The 20,073-nt window shown below is 36.6% G+C and overlaps 1 protein-coding gene across 2 annotated transcripts in view; it reads left to right on the top strand.

Moving 5' to 3' along the window:
* Sesn (Sestrin) overlaps positions 1–17,490 on the top strand; it is a 31,980-nt gene extending 14,490 nt beyond the window's left edge. Inside the window, exons 4-10 of one of the 2 annotated variants that reach the window (XM_018106641.2) lie at positions 10,615–10,782; positions 14,384–14,566; positions 14,649–15,189; positions 15,881–16,217; positions 16,285–16,468; positions 16,537–16,647; positions 16,918–17,490. In XM_018106641.2, coding sequence (XP_017962130.2) covers positions 10,615–10,782; positions 14,384–14,566; positions 14,649–15,189; positions 15,881–16,217; positions 16,285–16,468; positions 16,537–16,647; positions 16,918–17,004 — 1,611 coding nt within the window. In that variant the 3' untranslated portion in view covers positions 17,005–17,490. The remainder of the gene's footprint in view (positions 1–10,614; positions 10,783–14,383; positions 14,567–14,648; positions 15,190–15,880; positions 16,218–16,284; positions 16,469–16,536; positions 16,648–16,917) is intronic. The other variant, XM_018106642.2, reaches the window with a different exon arrangement.
* The last annotated feature ends 2,583 nt before the right edge of the window (positions 17,491–20,073 follow it).

The raw sequence follows: 20,073 nt of genomic DNA, 5'->3' as shown, positions 1-20,073 counted from the left end.
AATAGTTTTGCTAGACAATGCAGGATGGATTTCGCTTCAACAATATTATCACAATTCAGCAAAAAAGGAGAGGAGCGAATAAGCTGAATCCATGTGGATTTTCACTATAACAGCGGGTGAAATTCTATGAAATAAAAGTTTTAATTGGAAGAGAATAAAAGGAGAATTTCAAACTGCGCAATTCGTATGCTGATTTTTAGTTTATTTTTGGGCTAGTTTGATAAGCTGTAGAAAGCTTCAGAATTATTCGGTTTCTGTTATTTGTAGCAATGGAAATTAAAACGATAACAATATATTTATTATATACATATATCTATATGCCCGCATTTGAATGAATTTTGAGAAGAAAATATTGTGTAGCCGAACGAAACTAGGTCAATTCATCTGTTGCATAGGGACAGCAAGACAGAAAGAGAGTGAGAGTGAGAGAGAGAGGGAGAACTTGATAAACATACTGAATAAATTAAACACAAAGGGAGAGAAGACTCTTAGAGATAGAGGATAGAGAAGCAGACAGAGGGATAGAATGAATTGACAGACACAAACATGCAGATAGAGGGGCAGAGAGGGTAAATAGAGTCGTAAAAAGATTGAGTAATCTCTTTAGATTCTCTATTTCATTAAAATGTTACCCCATAAAATATAGGATATCTATTTCTCAGGCCAATTAATTAAGAAATAAATACTACATAAAATCATATTGAAATCTCCTGATTAAAAAATTAACTTTCACTTTGCATTCTTATAAATCAGTGGGGAATATTTGGTTGGCATTTACGAGTCCTTAAAAAAGTTTATAAACTCAGCCAATTTAATATAATAAGAATATAAATTTAAATATGCATAAAAAAACCGTAGAAAAGAAACGAATAAAGTCGAATATTTATTTCTATTATTGAGTTTAGCTGACTAAATGGCACGCACATGCCATATAGATAGATGTTCTATTTATTCTTTTTTATAGCTTCTCGCACATAAACATATACTATATAAATAAATTTATAAATAACAAAAATACATTTGAATCATGTCGCAATGCGAGGCGAAGCGCGTTAGATAAATTTGTATACTAAATATTTCGATTTACTTCCGCATCTGCAATTAAATTGCACAAATCATGAGATGCAATGTTGAAAATGCTTAAAACGCTGAAAATGCTGAAAATGTTGGCGAATTCGAATTCGTTTTGCGTCGATCTAAAGTGTAACCAAAACTAATCTGATGCAATTTTCCGTTGCGCATTTCGGCCAGATGGTGAATCAGACACGCAGATGGTCATTCGGTCTAGATAAGCAGAGGCTGCATTAGTCAACCATTAAATTTAGTCAATCAGACAGTCACAGTATCTAAATATATGTATGTCTCACAAACACTATATCACTATCAGTCAATCAATCTGGCAATCAGTTGGGCAATCAGCTAGTATAAGGAATTCGGTTAATTTAGATTTCAATCACATTTTAGTGAAACAGACTGAAAAGTCAGTTAGTTTGTCGTCAAACAATCAATCAATTAGATAATCATTTAGTCAATTCACGTTAGTCAGTCACCCTGTAGAAATGTCAATCAGTAAATATTACCGAATAAGTCAGATGGAAGAGATGTATTACTCTCACTTATTTAGGCAATCAGTCGAACTGCTCTCTCTCAGCCCTTCTATTCAGCTCTCTCACTAGGTCAAGCAATCAATCAGGAACTGCTGTCAGTCAGACATATATCAATATCTCTTAGTCAGTCAGTCCCTCTGTCAGTCAGTCAGTGTGCCATGTCGTTATTCCGTCACTCAGCAAATGACTTTTGGATTATTGCCAGAGTGCGAATGGTGCACATCTGTTTATTTTGATATTGTTGCCCATCGCTCTGTGTATTTTTATACAATTTTCATTTATATCAAAGGCTAAACCATCTCCGCGTTACATAAATACGGGGCACTTTCTATCCATCCCTATAGTTCCTTGGCTACGGTTATTTGTCGCTGATTCAGTCTCTAATGAATAAAGCAAAATCATAGCGTGTATAAGTATGCCAAGTCTTATCAATAAACTGTTATCAGGGCGAGGAGCAGCTGGGACTTGGCTGTCTGTCCGTTTACTGTTAGTTCAACTACAGTTGTTGTTGCTGCTGTTGCTGCTGTTGCTGCTGTTGTCGTAGTCATCGCTGTGGCTGCCGTTGTCGTCGCTATTACTGGCAATAATATGCACCCTAATAATAATTTGCCACACTTTGCCGCACTTGTGTTTAGTCTGTTCGTGTCTTTGTGTTTGTATTGCTATTGTTTTGCCTTTAGAGCTTCGATTGTTTGCACTTTATCAGTAGACAAAGTGTCGCAGCAACTGAGTGCCAGACAAGCACACATACACACGCACACACGAACTTACACAGTGACTAACTAATACCCACCCACACACCCACACACACACACAGTGCTGTTAACTATCTAACGTTAAAACAAATGGCAGATGGAAATCAGAAAGGCGGACAAAAGACGTGCAAGAGGAAATTAAAGAAAGCAGACAAAAAAAAAAATAGTTTCTTATCAGGTTTTAAATTTGTAGTAATTCGTTTCGTTTTTTAATTTATACAGTTACTTTCATTTACTTCAGTATTATTGTTAGAATTTATTATTATTATTATTATAAGAGAAGGGAAAAATCCTTGTTCGACAAAGTCAAGAAAAGAATGCAAAAAATCGATAAGTTGGACAGCCAGTAAAAAGTGAAATGGCAAAGGCAGCTAACAACAGGCTGGAAAAAGGATTAAAAGGTTTTCACCAAAGAGACAGAGTGCACTTTGAAAACTAGCTAAAAAAGGCTAAATTTGTCTGGCAAAATTGGCTACATGGACAGCACAGAGACACACACACACACACACACACACACACTCACACTCACGCACACATAGAGAGCGAGGAGTTTGTCAATATTGGCAGTTGCTAGACACTTGCAAACATGTATAGTACTTACCGATACCATGCAACTGAGTGTAAATACATACATACATATAAATGTATATATAGATATACTCATAAGAACTGGATGCCATATTCCGCCTGCATTTGCAAAAAAAGAAACAAGAGCTGCAGAAAAATACAGTGGCTCGACTGTGTAAAACAATACCAAAAACAACAAAACAAAAACAAAAAGAAGAAGAGTAAGGGAAACACACAAGGTAAATAGAGATAAGCGAAAGAGTTTTTAAATTGTGTTTTGGCAGAGTGCCTGAAAAGGTTTTGTTATACTCCAAATATTTGAACAGCAAACTGAATGAATGCAGTTGATTAATTGAATAATATACAGTGATTGCGATGCGTATAAGAATATAACGGAGATATGGCTACGGCATAGGATGCAGCTGCTCTGCTCATTGTTCTCGCTGTAAGTGGAACAGCACACAATTCTCACTATATACACATGTATATATATATAAATAGACATACTTGTATGAGAGGCATGTATGTACATGCGCCTACATTCATATGCAAATAAACCTAAATTAATATGCTAAGCTCCAACTATAAGCTGAACAAAATCCAATTATATATAAATTGTATGTATATATATGTATGTATGTGTGTACTGCACTTATGAGTTTATAGTTTATCACGTCTAGACGCGCGTTTTTATTAGCTACAAATAGTTTATAATGCAACAAACGAGACTCGCACAGAGATATGAGTGTAATTATATATAAAGAAACAAAGTAAGAGTGCTCAAGTCGGGAGTGATTGACTAGGATATGCCCGCACTGTGCATACACAGCTTTCTAGTTTTCTAAATTTCCTACTTACAAGTGAATAATATAATAATAGTAGCTCTTCTAGTCTGTAAGATAGAGAGCCGAGTTGTCTGAATATATACATATATTATTTTATGGGGTCGGTCTCACCTTTGTACAGAAACTAATATACTTCATTTTAACACTTTCGATGGGTTTTGGGTGCACAAATAATTCCTTCAAGTAGTTGTTTTTTCTTCATTCGTTTTTTCTTTTCTGTACTTTTATTATTATTATTATTATTTCGTTTTCATAGACACTTATTTTAGTTTGCATTTCTAGCACCTGTCGTTTTTTCCACTTTACTTGTTTACCTATTCACCTGTCTAGCTATCTCTGTCTGACTGCTCGGCTATCTCTACCTACTTATTTATTTTGTTTGCTATTTCTCTTTTTGAGCTGTCTACCATTTATGCTAATTTATTTGCTTGTTTACCAGCTTTTGTTTTAATTTGTTGAGGCCACTACTGTTGACATTTGAAGCGAAACCTCGCGCCCACTCGACAACAACAGCAACTGCAACAACAACAACATCAACAACATCATATTATGAAAACAAAAACATAGAACAACAATGAAATTTCCACATCAAGTGAAAACCGCAAAGCAGAAAAACTAAAGTAAATCAAGTTGTCAGTCAAAAAAGAAAACAATAAGAAAACATGTTAGGGCATCGCAACCGGGTGCAACTGACTGCATGATACTCGCTCATGATGATAATAGCTATATAACTACACCTCCAAATTATCATCATCAGACATGCATCGACACCAATATATATTTGAGATATCAGCTCTGCACACCACAGCCACATATACTCCTCTTGACATCGGGAGCAGGCATCACAACTGAAATATAACTCTCTTCGTCATGTGCTAATTATGCAAATTATTTAATTTGGTTTATTTATGTTGTACTTCATGCGTTTTCCTGCTTTATTCTCGTTTCTCTTTATTTATTATTGTGAAGGAGGATATGAAAATTAGCTCACAATAATTAATTACTCAAATTAACATAAGCTAAGAGAGCAAAGAAAAAGGGGAAAAAACCACATGAGAAAAGCTGAAAATAGAAGCACAAATAGCAGCAGCAGCAACAACAGCACTTTTGCGCAGAATTGCAGGCACTGTAAACGAAGAAGAAGACCGTTTGACAGTACGTCTCATTTGTAAGCGCCACGCTTTATGATTTCGCACGTAAACACTTCCGGGAATATATATACTCTGTAGGGCCATTGAATCTCTTAGACTGAGCAATGTCAAGTTGGGCACTAGACTCAATAGGAAAGGGTACGGAAAGGGTTCGAGCTGTGTGATCTAGGAGCCGTGTGTATAACAGTTACGTATAGCTGACACAAATGTAGAACAGCGAAGTATAAGAGATCCTTATACTAAAGATGAATAACAGAATTGTATGACAGCCAGAAGCTGTACAGCAACAGTGTATAATAGTAATGTATAACAGTCATGTATAATAACAAAGTATAGCAGATGTCATTTATATAACAGATTTGTATAGGTTAAATGAGTCAAGCAGAGCTAATTAACTGTTATGTGAAACCGCAGAAATGAAAGGCAAAGCGCAAAATTCGGATTACCTTAACTATTTCGTTAAGTAATATCTGTTCTACTGCAAATTGTTAAACACACATGAATATGACAGAAGACCAGGGAGTGCTTTGAGTACTCTAAAGTCTTTTTGGCTGTTCGACTTCTGTTGACTTTGGGCCTGAGTTCTAATTTTAGCTGAAGGCGAACTGATGACACATCACAATGAATAATTTGTTGTCTCGCAAACTTCACGAGGCGAGCCTTCCCTTCGACTCTAGTGGCAGAAACTTTGCTAAACAGTGTAATTATTAGTCACCTCGACGAATATCGGCTTTGTGTTTGCTTATGTAATTCAATTTTATAATTAAAATGCCAGCTGGCTGCCGCGTCTGTCATCAAGGCAATGGATGAACGAACGACTGAACTGAACTCCCCCTTCTGTGCTGCCCTTGCCGAGAGTATCGCCTGTTGTGCTTTAGAAGCTGACATTACTTCAAGTCCACTCAATTATGCTCAAATTTATGCATGAATGCTTAAGCAAGGGCCTGGTCTCTCGCTTTTTCGTTTTTTCGCTGTTCACTTTTCAGTTTTGAGTTTTGAGTTTTCAGTTTTCAGTTTTTGGCTTTCGGTTTGGGTTTGCCTCAGAACAGCCACAGCAACAGCTACAGCAACAACATCAACAATAATAATAATAATCATAAAAATAACAACATTAAAATGTGTGTAGCGATAAATTATGCTCAGTCACGTCTCGCATTCATATGGAGCAAGAGTCGCTTCCTCTAATGTTGACCTCCATTTAATGTTTTGTGTTTCCTATGCTCATGTTGTTTACTATATATATACATTTTTTGCGCAGCTCTTATACAAAAACAAGAAAGTAAACTGTAAAATAAAAATCACTTGTGTTGAACTCCAACTCTGGAGCAATAGGCAGAAAAGTGAGAGCCAGAGAGAAGGAAAGTTCTTTGTGCTTATTAATTAATTAACTATTTATGTAATTGTCTATCTATCAATATCTGTATGGGCAAGTGAGTAGCAACCAAAATTTTCTTGATATATCTATCTATCTATATATCTATTAGCTATCAGTCCATCCATCTATTTCTCTATTTATCATATTTATCAAAGTATACGTCCCTAATGAAGACGTCGAGAGCGAGAAGAACTTCAGTCAATTGATACATCAGAGTGCATTCACAGCAAAAGCAAAACAAAACACTCACCACATCACGTATACGCCATGCGGACGAACGAGTTTTAGAGGCAAAACAGAGATGAGTCTGGTGGAATTACGAATACCCTGCAATGCTTCTTTGGTGCAAGCATTCAACTCTTTCTCTGACAATGAAACTGCCTGGAACAGCACACACTTGATTACATACATACTCGTGTCCATTAAACTTGGCCCAGCCAGCTAAACGCCACCCGTCCCACTCATCTGTTCCTCCTCCTCCTCCTACCGCTGTTTCTGTGTAACCAACTGGTCCGTGGCCACTTTGTAAGCTCTGCTCCCATAAGCCAAAGCCAAAGTCAAAGTGGTTTTACTTTGCGAACCGGTTTCTCTTCCATCAAAGCGCGCGTCTCTGTTTGTGTGTGCGTGTGTGTGTGTGATAGCTATTTTCCGTGCTGCTGTCTTATACTACACTTTCTTAACTGCGCTGCATTCACTCAGCTTTATACCCCACAATTTGTAGACTTGTTTTCCTAACTGAATCGAAGAGGCGCAGCAACAGCTTTCAGTAATTTATACTCAATTAACGTATATTAATTAATTATAATTTGCTTCTTACGCAATTTGTCAACGAGTTTTCGTTCCTCTTCCTCCCATCAAAGCGCGAAAAAGTCTGACGACTTCTTGCGAACCTTCAATTTGCTCTGGCGCCACCTAACGACGAGCTGCCAATTAAAATGCTAAAAAAAAGGAAACCGAATGCAAATAAAAGCGAAACGCGAATAAAACAACAATACCAACAGCAGGCCAGAGTACTCCAGTCGGGAATGCTCGAATATGACACACTCTTAACTTGTGCTAGCTATGGAAAAATGTTACAGAATTTGTTACTTGTTACTTTCTTACTAATATATTCCTATATTTTAAACTTTACTACTCTTATAAATTGAGAGTGTAAAACTGTTAGAGTTATGCTTTTGTATTCCTTAATACCTTCGCAATCTTGTATTTTGACTCTCGTATCGCCCTATACTATACTTGTATGCAAGATTGTTCTAGAATCATGCTCTACTCTTCTACGCTTGTTATCTTATACACTTTTACTCTTAAACACTTTCCAGACTCTATTCTTCTACTCTCGCCCTTATCTACTGTATATATTTAAGAAAAAAGAACCATATACTCGCTTTAATCATTAAAATTTTTCAATTTCTACTTCTATAACTAAAATAAAGTCGTCTTTGAGCAAGAGCCTGCAATTATTTGTTGTTTTTGCAAAGTTCTTTCAAAGAGAATTTCTCTACTGGAAATTGAGTTTGTTGATTTTTGGCGCGCGATTAGAGCAGTTGAATAAATTTTTGATTTGCGAATTGGAGGAGTAGAGTAAACTATTTACATATTTCTCTAAAATGAATGGCCACGATCTGTGTGTGTGCAGCCCACATCAATTTGCATTTGAATAGTTGGCCATAAATCAGATTGATTAATGGAATGTCTTGTTTATATGCTTAGTTCGGCACTTGTTAATGTCCGCTGCCTGGCTACCAGCGAAAATATGTCTAGCTCGACATCAAACATAATTAATTATGTGAGAGTGTTGCCATTTGGCAATCAAACACTGAACTACAAAGTTGGGATTACAACAAAGTGCTGCAGCTGTAATCGAAATTCAAGTCAATCTAGAAAATGTTGCTTAAAAGTGGATCATAATTTGATACCCATTTAATAATTTAAATTTCTCGAGATGTATATATAGTATATATAAAAGAAGCTAAAAATATTGCGGAGTTGTTGCCTTGTCAAGTTAGTTTATACCTCTAGTCGACTGGGGCTATTTTATCTTTCGCAGCTGATTATAATGAACATATTATAAGGCAGTTCCATTTTTTGTTGATTCTCGTCTGTGGGTGTTTGCTTCAAAGTCAAGCGTAGAAAACAAAAACAAATCAACGGCTAGATTTGATTGAATTTTCAGCTGTGATTGAACCGCTTGCCAAGTTTGGCTTGATTATATATTAGAATAAGGCTAAAAGCGCGAGAGTGGGCGTCATAGGTTCGTATGCAAATTGTGTTAGCAACTACTTTAGAGAATTATATTAATTATGTGTATATATGCGTATATGTATGTATGTATATAGTCCAGGCCTACATGATATACAGAACGATAGGCAACTGGCTGATTGCGGCTCGCTATCAAGCAACAGAAGGCAACTAGGTCCGACTACAAAGAAATGACTAGCAAACAGAAGAAAACAAAATACAGAAAAGAGCAAAACAAAACAAAACAACTAACAAAAAAAGTCATTGAACGTTTAATAACATCGCCCCAGTTTAGACGACCAGCAACAACAACAACAATGAAATAATAAAAGAAAAAACAACTTTGATTAACATTTCACAGTCAGCCAGCGCTTGAGTAAGCGGCAAGCAGATAAAAATATAGAAAAACGCTGCTGCATAAACATGTGTTGTTTAATGAGCAAATTATAAATGTACATATATATGTATATCATTCTTTATAAGTAGATTTAGTATATACATACATTATATATCTGTATGGCAGCCTCTGAGCGTTGCTTTTGTATTGCTAATTGTTTAATAGCTACTTCAAAAGAACATCTCCAGCATCTGCATGCCAGTGCTGAGCAGCTAGCTTCTTTTGAGGACAAATTTAGCATTTTTTGTAGCTGCCTGATTGATTGCTGATGGTTCTTTATAGCTAGGTCCTTCAACTCTATTTCAATAGCGTAGCTTATCAGTATAGCCTAGTCAGTCATTTTAAAGTCGAATCTGTCCTGTCCCTGCCATATCTTTCATTGCAAGCATTTCACCTTTGTTGGCTCCTCCACCTTCACTTGGCCAAGTTTCTCTCCCTATCTCTGTCTCTCTCTATCTTGCTTTCTCTCTCTCTCTCTCGCTCTCCCTGTGAACATATTTAGCCTTTCGTAACCTGTTCAATTCAGCTGCGTGCATCTCTGTGCTGCAGCGATAATTTTAATAAATCTGAAGCTTAAGAACTTGCCTCTATGAAGTTGGCTTTATGAATGGGCCAGTGCGGAGGTACGGCCATTCAGTTCAATGGCAATCAGCTTTAGAGGAGCTCTGGTATGCAGTAATAATGTAATAGAGAGCAATGTTTGCCTTTGCCTTTGCCGTTGCCGTTGCTGTTGCTGTTGCCTGTTTGGCTTAGCCTTTTGCCTTTGGCCTTCGTGCACTAAAAAGGCGCATTACTCATATATCTGATGCGAAATGCAATTCACTGGACGCTGCTTGCCATGGCAACTGTTTATTGATTGGCAATCCGGAGGACTCAATAAAGCGATGGCCTTTTTGTGCGCGCAACAGGATATCAAGTTAACTGTAAACTGCTCATTTCGAATGTTTCATGATTAAAAAGCTGTTTGTTTTGTGTATGCCTGTCTGTGTGTGTGCGTGTTATTTATTTTATTGTTTTTGCTGTTATGGATACGTTTTATGCATTTTTTCACATACAGACATTGATTACACGTCGCTTTTGCAATATAATTATATATGTGTGGTTATAGGAATATTACGCATACGCAGCGTTGCAATAAATGCATTTATATATTTGCATTCGTCGGATATTAAATTCAGCATATTTACTTTGTACGCATTTTTTGATTACTAGTCGTATGCGTAATGTGTTAAGGCTGTAAATTCGTTTAATGTGTAATACAATATACATAGTAATATTAAATTATATTTTTAGCTGAACGTTAAATTACTGAATAATAGGCATACGTAATAGATTGATATACAACGCAGGTTTAACAATACGTTTTGTTTATTAATCATTTTTACATATTTAATATTAATAGCTTAATTTATTATTAGTATTTAATTTAACACTACAAACATAATTGATTTGTTCTTGTGCGTTAATTTGTAAACGTAAACATATTCATGCTGCATTGTATATAATGAAAAATTTCACTCCGTCCCCATGTCGTATTTAATGTTATTAGGCTTATTAATATTCAATTGACCATAAGGAATACTTAAGTATATTATTAGGTGTACGTATTATTTATTGCTTCTATATGAAAAATGATTTTTAATAGAATTTTGTGCTCCCGTTTCTGTTTCTGCTTGCAGTGCGCTTCGACCGATTTTGATATGGATGATCTCGATGAATGTGATCAGGTGACACAGGTGATTGGCTATCATCCGCGATATCGTGATCATTTTCTGCGCACGCAGAACTTTATTATGAAAGGTGATGGACCCTTGCCCTATGCCTATAGATACTATTTGGCCATAATAGTGAGTAGAACACGAGTATATTGTTTTCATTTGTTTTTCGCCTTAATTGGAGCTTATTGTTTAATCAACTTGCAACAAGCATTGTTGCAGCTGGCTATTATTCTACACATGATGAGTGCTAAACTCTTTTTTGTTTTGCTGCTTTCTGTTCGTTTCGTTTGTTTTGCTTCTAAAAATCAGCCTCTTGTGTGCTTTAGTATTCAGTATTCATCAGCGTGCTGTTCGCTGTTCGCAGTTCGCAGTTCGCAGTTCGCAGTAGCATGTGTAATAGGATGTGGGTGTATCTGTACCTTTGTCTCTGTTTTCTATCCCCCTCTGTGTTCGTGTGTGTGTGTAAGTGTGTGTGTGTGTGTGTATGCAGTGTGCATTGTTGCCTTTGGCAAATTTAAGCACATTAGCTACCGCCGACTGACGCTGTCGGCTCACATTTGCTGCTTGTTGGCTGTTGATGCCCTATCAATGACAGCAGTCTCCTACACACGCACACACCCACCCACCCACTACTCGCACAACAGGTTGAACATTGGGGAATCAACAACAGCAGCAAATTATTTCCACTGTTCTGAGCTCCCTCTGCAGTAACAAAAAAAAAATATATGTATATATGAAAAGAAAAAAAATCAAAATAGAATGACGTAACAGAAATATACTGACTGCCAAATACTGGTTCGCGTCTAAATTTTGCATGTTTTCCTTACAGCCTTACATTTCAGTCAACAAAGTCTCTGGCAGTGGCAGTGTCGAGGAATATACCCGTTTTGGCCCTTGCGAAGGGGTATCGAAAGGCTGTTGGGTCTTAGCTATTTTTGTTGTAGCTGCAACTGCACTGTCACAAGAATAGAAATTCTTGACAATGCGACAGGTGGGGGCGCAGCTGAGCTGACGACAGGTGATACATTGCCTGCTGCCTTCTGTTTGCTGCATGCATGCAGCAACCACACTGCTAAAAACAATAGAACTGCTCGCAACCCAAACAAGTTTCTTAATAACAACTGACAGCATTTCAAATTTCATATTCATGCGAGCATTTGAGGTGTCAGAAAGGATTCTTTGGACCTGCCCCTGGGCCACAGCTAAAATGGAAAATTATGCGTCTCTTGTTTATAGTCGTAAAGGGAAAATAAGATTTCCACAGCACTGCAGTTATAGAAGCTAATAAGAACAGACGGGACTGCAGTAACTAAAGAGGAGTTCACGGATTCACAAGGCGACCTATCTACAAATGCCTCAAGTGAAACTTAGCGTTACTTTGGTTATATTGGGGCTTCTTATTTATGGAGTGTTATTATGAGATATTGTGAATTGCAGAAGACATTATTATAGGGAAATAAAACTCCAGTGTAGAGATTTAGCTGCCCTTAAAAGCTTGACTAATTAAGAGCAGTTAGATCAGGCAATGCAGGGAAATTTAGCTGAAGCCACAACCCATTCTGTTTCCCATAAACGAAACCAAACTCCAGTTGGAAATTGACTTGTATGCATCTATAGAAGGAAAATTACTTAATAAGCAAAACTTTAAGCGGAGCTGCAGCCTCATGTGGCATAAATGAAGCACTTCAATTGTGCATCATAGAAGCAGCTTCAACTAGACTTTTGCGGCCTGATTTATGGTTTGATGGAGCATATGAAAAATTCTTTTTCGTTTCGAATTTGAGCAAAAGTGAGCTCGGAAAATGTTCTTCTGTGGCCAGGCAGAGCTGCTATAAATAATATATATGTGTGTATGTGTGTGAGCCCATTTGGGCAAAGCTTCTTTTTCAGTTGAAGCACTGAAAAGAAAATGTAAAAACAATTGCGGATATTTTATTATTGATGATAACATTTGCAGTCACACATACATTCGTACGCACACACACATGCATACTCGAAAGTGTTTGTTAAGTTCTCAGGCAGAGGCAAAGCCGATTTGGTTCACTCTGAACGAAAGCAAGCAAAGTCAATTCGATTTTACAGTTGGTGTCTAAGGTTGAACTGCAGTCATATTGAATTATATAGAAACTTGCCAATATATACATACATGTATGTATATGTATATATTTATTTATCACAATATATAATGTGGTTATCGTGTGCTTATATCGTTGATATATAGTCTATTATATTGTGCCCAGTTGAATTTTTTTGTTTTGATACAATTGAAATACAATTGGTAAACAGCCAAAGGGGCAGAGCAAATTTATAAATAGAAACAATTTTATGAACAACATCGTAATTAAAATTGATTTATGGCGTATTTAATTTTTCTACTTTTTACTGACTGCAACAACAACAGCAACAACAACAAGAACAACAAAGAGTGAGAATTGTAGACTCGATTGCAAATTAACGCCCACCCACCCAAACACACACTTTCATTCACTCACACATAGGCCATAAATATATATGTACACGCACACACACACTCTCGCAGCCTTTCAGTTATTAAAAGCGATAACTGTAAAGTTCTTCGCAGACCGAGAGAAGCATCTGACCAAATTGTTGCAACAATGAAATTTCCCTTACGTTTTTTGAGCTGCTTGTTATACCCTAGGCGGGTATATCAGTTTTGTGGGAATGTATTCAGCAAGTGAGAAGCTGGAGATATTGGATTAAGGATTGGGTGTTTGGCAGTCTGGCACTCTCGGCTGTAGAATTTTTACATGTTTTTCCTCTTCATTTTTCTTTCCACTGTTAAAAAATGGGATTTACTCATACTGATACACAGCATATGTAAAATGTTTTAACAAAGAATCGAAGGAATGAGGCATTTTTTGTTTCCTTTCGGCTCACCTGGTATTCAGTGCAGAAGGCAATTAATAAATGGATTCTATTTCTTTTATTTCTCAGGAGGTTTGCTTATATTAAATACAACTTTTGTGCCTCTCGCAGAAATCATATGTATAGATTTGTATATGCATGGCAACGGTCGTAAACAAGATTAGATATAAGTATTTTGGTTCTGGGTCTTTGACTTTTTATTTTCCTGCTAATGATAAACAGAGCAACAAATAGGCAAATTCACCACAATATATATCTATTTAGGTTAAAATAGTCAAATTATAAGGTGAAAATAGTGTATGAGAGACGATGATTTAGTGATATCAAATAGTGCTAGAGAAGAGTAAATCCATTTTCTGTGATCGTACAGAGTAGATGTTAAGAATGGTACATCAGGGAAAGACATGTCAATTATACATTTTATAAAGTCTTTTCCGAGACACTTTGTATATTAGAATAGCAATTTAGTGATATATTTATTGAATGGGGTCAACGACTCATTAGTACATTTTGGGGAAAATATATTGTGCGTGGTAAATTTGATGAATATAAAATATTGTGCGACACATTGTGATACGCAAAGCTGAATTAATGACGCAGCAGAAGTAAAAAATATAAAATAAGTGAGTAAAAAACAAAACGTATTTTGGGACTCACGCAGTGGGAAATGTATTTTTAGCACATTTGCAGGTGTGAATGCTCTCCCAGGCACTTTTGATGGGCTTTAACAATAGATTTCATTAGACTGTAAAAGTGCTTGCTTTAGATATATCGTACATATGTCTGTGTTGCAAAGTGCGATTAAATATATATTTTGTTAACTGCATTTATTAATTTTTTGCAGGCTGCTGCACGGCATCAGTGCCCCTACCTGGTGAAGCGGTACGAGAAGGAGTTTATTAATCAGGGCGGCAATAGGGAGTGGCTAAATGGCTTGGATTATATACCCGCCAAATTACGTGCCATATATGAAATAAATAAAATATTAGCCCATCGCCCCTGGCTGCTGCGCAAGGAGCATATTGAGGTAAGGCATCTTTGCACTTAGCACACAGAGATAGAGAAAAATGGGAAGATATATAAATAGTTAATGACTTTTGCATTTGCAGCGCCTGACCAAAGGTAGAAATAGCTGGTCTTTGTCTGAGGTGGTGCATGCGATGGTCTTGCTATCGCATTTCCATTCGCTCTCATCATTTGTGTTCTCCTGCGGTCTCACACAAAAGCTCGATGGTTTGTCTAGTCCCAAATTGAAAGGTGCGCCTGTGTCGATGCAGTCGCAGTCGCAGTCGCAGTCACAGCTGCAGGTGCAGGTGCAGTCGCCGAAGCTTGATGATGCAAGCCAAACCACAGCCAGCCCCATTCACCAGCAGCAGCAGCAGCAGCAGCAGCAACAACAACAGCAGCAGCAGAAGCAACAGCAGGAACAACAGCAACAACAGAAAAACGTTCTAGGGGAGATATCACTGAACAATAGCAGCAGCAGCAGCAGCAGCATTGGCGGCGGCGGCGCTGCTGTTGTGAGCAGTGGCGTTGGCAGCAGCGTCGGCGGCGGTGGCAACAATACAAAGCCAGATTATAATAATACAATGGACAACAACAATGGCAAAAGCAGCGCAGCCAACAACAGTTTCGGCCAACACTATTTGGGTAAGAATACGCACGCATACATGCACACACACACATACACAGTTCGTTATCTTTGCAATGTCGAAGAATAAATACCCTTGCTGATATGCAATCGGAGTGCTGTAAATGAATGGAGCTGCTTGGTAACAGCCAGACAGAGAGACATAATGTCGCCTTCTAAAAGCAAAGCTATCCATTTCTGCATTTACCAAGCAAACTGAGTGCGCAATAGAGAATTCGCTTCCATTTCATATGTATATGGACAGAGACAAGGCAGCGGCAGACTGATGTCTCCTCTTTTACTCTAGTTCTTGCAAAGCGCAGCTTAGCAAGTGCGAGCACTGTTGCCGTTATCCGTTATGCCTCGCAACAAGTTGTTATTCCTGCCTACACTGTCTATTTGTCTCCCTCTATCGCCCACTCAAATGCAAATTTCACTCTTTGGCTTGCAATTGGCGCTTAATAACGCGAGCACTGTCTGTCTCAGTCGCACCTATGCATATGCCATTGCCATTCGCTAGCAGACAATAAACGCAGCGCAGTCAGCGTAGATCGTCCATCAATATGAGGAGGCTGAGATTAGCCGCAGGAATTGCTGCTGCTTGTGTTGGCAATTTAATTGGATTTAAATTAATTTTAGTTGCTTAAATTTCGCCGAGTGTAATTTGACAAAGACTCATATGTGTACTTATATGCTCGCTTCAATTTGCAGCTACCGCACAGAATCAGCCGCAGCCGCAGCCGCAAATTCATTTTGGTATCTGTGTGGAGGCCGTAATGGAGCGCATGAAGGTGCTCTCGCAGAACCAGGACGAGTGCAGTGAGGCCGAGCTAAGTAATCGCTTTAAGAGCGTTGAGCTGCAGACAGCTGAGCTGGCAGCTGCCACGCCCCCCGAAGCACCAGTCGCCCTTCCGCCCATCATATCGCATTATGTCGACGATGCGGCCTTTACGTACCAGGACTTTGCCCGTCGCGGAGCCGAGAACATAAACACATTTCGTATACAGGACTATTCCTGGGAGGATCACGGCTACTCCCTAGTGGAGGGGTGAGTAACGGCAGATGGTGAGCCTGAAGAATTCCTATATAATACAAGCAATTTCTTCATCGATCAGCTTGTACCATGATGTGGGCACCTTCCTGGACGACAAGTTCCGGGCTGCCTACAACTTGACATATTTCACCATGGGCGGCATTAAGAACGTGGATACATCGAAGTTCCGCCGTGCCATCTGGAACTATATCCAGTGCATATTTGGCATACGCCACGATGACTACGACTACGGCGAAGTCAATCAGGTGAGTGGCGACTCTGCCAATTTTAATGAAGTTCAATTATACTTATTTTGGTTTCTCTCACTCCCCAGCTGCTTGTGCGTCCGCTGAAAATGTTTATAAAGACAGCCTGTTGTTTTCCAGAGCGCATTACCACTAAGGATTACGATAGCGTGCTCGTCGAGCTGCTCGACAGCGAAAAGGTGATTAAAAGAAAACTTTTTACTCGATATGCTCTGCATTCAGTGCATGTGGGTATATTGGTGAAGTCCTATTAAGGCCCGTCCATCCGTTAAAAGTATAAGTGAAGAATAATAAATGCGTATAAGAGTGAAGTATAAGAGTTTGAAGTATATATTGTCTAGAGCAGAGATGTACATAAGCAGGGTCTAGCGGCTGCTTGCTTGTCGGTTAGCCTCAACTAGGGCACTTAAATAATTATTCATTTATATGTTAACTTCTTCTGCTTGCAGGTTCATGTTAATCTAATGATAATGGAAGCCCGCAACCAGGCCGAATTACTCTATGCTTTGCGCGAGATTATGCGCTATATGACTTGATCTCATTAAGTGATTAAAGATATATATATATATATACAAATACATACACATAAAAAGAAAACAAAGTGCATGCATATACCATATTAATATACATATATGTATGTCTGTATACATATTAAAAGTCTGCTCATTCAGAGTTGGCAAAAGGAGTTTTTGTAATTCAAATAGAGAGCGTTTAAAGAACAGTTTAAATTGTTGCAATATCTTCAGTGTGTCTTCAAATCAACTATATAATAAATATAAACCAATTCGTAAATGTCTGCAATTGATTATGATATTAGATGTTCCATAAACTAAATCTGAATAATGTGTAAGATAAATCTGATAAATCAAACTTTCAACTTGCTTAGGAATTTTAAAATTTCGTTTGTTCTTCATCTTCAGTTTCCTTAATGTCCTTAAAACAGCAATCGATCGATGTACATATGTATTATGTTTTGTTAAACATTTTTAGTGAAATAAATACATTTTTATTTTAATTACAAATTTGCTTTACTTTCTCTTTCATTTTAAGTTGTATCGAATTCTAATATATCAATGTGGTGAACTAACTGTTAGAGCTTTTCTTCCAAAGAACTATAAGCATAATATATTTTGATAATATTTAAAAATCAAAAATAAGATATAATATATTTACTGACTGTCATGTGAAATGCACATCTAAAAATGGTTTGGGCATTGAATGTCTAATGAACTCAAATATATATACATATATTTGTATTCTTAATTTCTTATAATCCCAAGGTATGTATTGAGAGGTGTACTAAAAATATATGAATGCATAGCAAAGACTCAAAATATAAATGAAAATAAACGTAAAATATACAAAAATTTGGATATACAATAAAATTAATAATGATAAATCATTAAGAAATGGAGAGCAAATGGATTTAATGAAACAAGCGTTTCATCTTCATTATCATAAAAAAATACGTAAATGAAAATACATATATACATATTTACAGAAAGAACTCTTATATTCTATAATGTATATGGCGATTTATTTGATGGTTGTACTAAACGCTTCAAGAACTATAAAGTGTAAGAAATATTTATAATATATTCATAAGCTAAGGATATAGTTTTGTTTATACCCATTGATGAAAATGGAGCTGCAGGGTATAATGCTTTTTTTAAATATTTTAAATATATATATTTATATATGTGAGAATTGAAGGAAGCCTAATTTGTATATACATATGTTCTTGATCAGGATCAACAGCCGAGACCATGTTGCTCTATACGTCTGCCTGTGTTTCTGTCCGAATGTATGAGTTGATCTCACTTTGTTTCAACTAATCTATATTTCGTTGTCAATGCAGTTCAAAGTACGTTGTGTCTATCAATTTCATCTCTTCACTTTGTTTTGTTAAAGAATCCAAAACGAAGTGGAAATGCTGATCGGCTGTAGCTCCGAGATCGTTTAGTCGGACATTCCCGTCTATTAATTTGCAAAATGAAGAAAAAGTATAAAAATAAGTAAAGTTAATTCTGAAAAATATTTGTAGCAATAATACGAAATCATATAAAATTTATTTAGCTAATAGGTTTCTAGTTTTTATTGTTAGAATAAAGTTTGTAGCTCCTAAAGTCAATTTGACTCCCTGGTAGATGATCAAGGTTTGCTGAATGAATATGTATTGGATAGGCATTTGATGGAGATCAACTTTATCTCATACTGTGTCATACTGTGAAATATATATCTAGTTATATACCAAATGATACAAGATATGTCCATTATTATTTATTTATTGATTTCATGAATATGTAGTTAAGGTAGATGCTTAAGTGTACAGTGGCAAAGGAGTAATCAATTGTTTTAAAAAGGTTTCCTGAAAACGAATACATTAGTAACTTATAGGATCATAGGATTACTTTTACTATTATTATTATTAGGTCCATTAACATTAAGTTAAACGTAGTTTTATGCGAGTTAGAACAAATTGTACATAAAGCTAACGCGCTAAATACCATTCAAAGATGTGATTTTAACAAATATATATATAGAGAAATGCAGACCCTTGCATACAAATGGGAAATACATATATATATATTTGATATAAGATTTTGTATATACGAATACTTCTGCAATTAGCTGATAAGTCCTTCAAAGATTTCATCTTGTTTGCTTCTATTATTTTGCATAAATGGAACGAAAAGTGCAACTCAGAGGTGAAAGATGCTCGTATGTCTAATCAAAACTGTATTTACAAAGCTCAAAATATGCGAGAAGGCTGTAACTAGCTAGGTTAATTATAATAGGATAATCATATTATCTACGTGTACATTGAAGGGGGATATAGTAATATAATTATTATTTTTACTTTTTTTTTTTGCATTGTTTAGAAGCTATATTTCTTTTAATACAAATTTCACCTAATTATTATTTCTTGTAATACAAACTTTAATTAGTGTAAATAAATCTTCGAATATCTGGCCAGTCCTTTTTTCTACTTCTATAATCAAAATCTACAAATCTAATTTAAATAACTGAACTGAATTTGCTTAGTAGTTGGTGCTATTTCACATTTCGCTTGACTGACTTTTCTTTGCTGATTGACTGACTGAGTTTGTGTGGTTGTAATACGCTTGAGTTGGGTAAAATTTGCTGGCAAAGGGTTGTGCGCAATTTTGCTTTATTTATATATACGTATATATTTACATACATATTATAGTCTTAATATATAATATTTAACATTAATTCTCTCGATTGGATAGTACAATACTTTTGCTGGTCTGGGCCAGCTTCTGCTTGAGATCTGAGACTTCGGTGCTGACCTTGCGCTGCTTTTTGCGTATCTTGACTTCGTTCGGCTTGATCTGCATGAGAATCTGCTCGGTGCACAGCCCAGAGAACATTAAAAAATGTAAGGGTGCTCGTAGTAAAAAAAAAAAGATTTCTTTAAATGTACAGTGCTGCCCTCTAGAGTATGCAATGGAAATGCACTTTTCGATATCTCAGCACAAAAGTATGCCACAGTTTTATTTGTTGGTTGTGAGCTTTGCTAAATGCAATGAAAATTAGCAAAGTTCACAACCAACAGAATGATAATAAAATATGTTGCATAA

This window comes from Drosophila navojoa, chromosome 5 (genome assembly GCF_054131105.1).
Source record: "Drosophila navojoa isolate 15081-1374.11 chromosome 5, UAZ_NAV_1.0, whole genome shotgun sequence".
NCBI classification, from domain to species: Eukaryota; Metazoa; Arthropoda; class Insecta; order Diptera; family Drosophilidae; genus Drosophila; species Drosophila navojoa.
This window is presented reverse-complemented; position numbering and strand designations above follow the sequence as displayed.